At 46.2% G+C, this 1,053-nt stretch overlaps 1 protein-coding gene across 1 annotated transcript in view; it reads left to right on the top strand.

Moving 5' to 3' along the window:
• abcf3 (ATP-binding cassette, sub-family F (GCN20), member 3) overlaps positions 1-1,053 on the top strand; it is a gene marked incomplete at its 3' end in the record, with an annotated part of 6,846 nt that overhangs the window by 3,459 nt on the left and 2,334 nt on the right. The window contains exons 11-13 of the mRNA XM_031839133.1: positions 130-152; positions 456-511; positions 613-813. Of these exons, the coding sequence (XP_031694993.1) occupies positions 130-152; positions 456-511; positions 613-813 (280 nt within the window). The remainder of the gene's footprint in view (positions 1-129; positions 153-455; positions 512-612; positions 814-1,053) is intronic.

The raw sequence follows: 1,053 nt of genomic DNA, 5'->3' as shown, positions 1-1,053 counted from the left end.
TCTGTCTGTCTGTCTGTCTGTCTGTCTGTCTGTCTGTCTGTCTGTCTCTCACTCACTCACTCACTCACTCACTCACTCACTCACTCACTCACTCACTCATCCTCTATTTTCTCTGTTTGTCTTCTTCAGGCCAGACCTCCTGCTGCTGGATGGTGAGTCAGATCCTCCTGTTGACAGTCGCACTGTGGTCAGTGGTAGGAGTACTGGTGGTAGTACTAGTAGTAGTAAGAGTACTGGTACAAAGACGGGTAGTAATAGGAGTACAAGTACTAGGGGGCTGAGTAGTTGGAGTACTTGTAGTGGTATGAGTTTTTTGCTTGACCTTCATGCTGGTAGCAATTTTGTATCGTAGTTTGATGAGTACAAATAGTAGTATTGTGGTTAGTAGTACTCCTGGTACTACTAACAAGGAGTATTGTGGTAGTATTCTAATGTACTGTGTGTGTGTGTTTCAGAGCCGACCAACATGTTGGATGTCAGAGCCATTCTGTGGTTGGAGACCTACCTGCAGGTCTGAACCATTGGTCACTTTAATGTTAGCATTCCTTATTGAAATCAATGTGAACAGTTAGCCACAAGCTAACTATAAATAACCGATCCCTCCTCCCACAGACGTGGCAGTCCACCATCTTGGTCGTCTCCCACGACAGGAACTTCTTGAACGCCGTGGTGACGGACATCGTGCACCTGCACTCACAGAGGCTGGACAGCTACCGGGGAGACTACGAGAACTTCATCAAAACCAAAGAAGACAGACTGAAGAACCAGCAGAGAGAGTATGAGGCCCAACTGCAGTACAGACAACATATACAGGTACTACTGCTGCAGTACAGGCAACATGCACAGGTGCTACTGCTGCAGTACAGACAACATGCACAGGTGCTACTGCTGCAGTACAGACAACATGCACAGGTAGTACTGCTGCAGTACAGACAACATATACAGGTACAACTCATACCTGCAAACTTGTCGCTTTTCGGTGAAATTCGCCGTTTTGGATCAAAATATATCATCCTCGTGAATCGTGAAGATCCATAGAGTTTTATTTGGGGG

This window comes from Anarrhichthys ocellatus, unplaced genomic scaffold (genome assembly GCF_004355925.1).
Source record: "Anarrhichthys ocellatus isolate YVR2014 unplaced genomic scaffold, GSC_Weel_1.0 scaffold1316, whole genome shotgun sequence".
NCBI lineage: Eukaryota > Metazoa > Chordata > Actinopteri > Perciformes > Anarhichadidae > Anarrhichthys > Anarrhichthys ocellatus.
The sequence above is the reverse complement of the archived record's forward strand: the minus strand, read 5'-3'. Positions and strand labels throughout refer to the sequence as shown.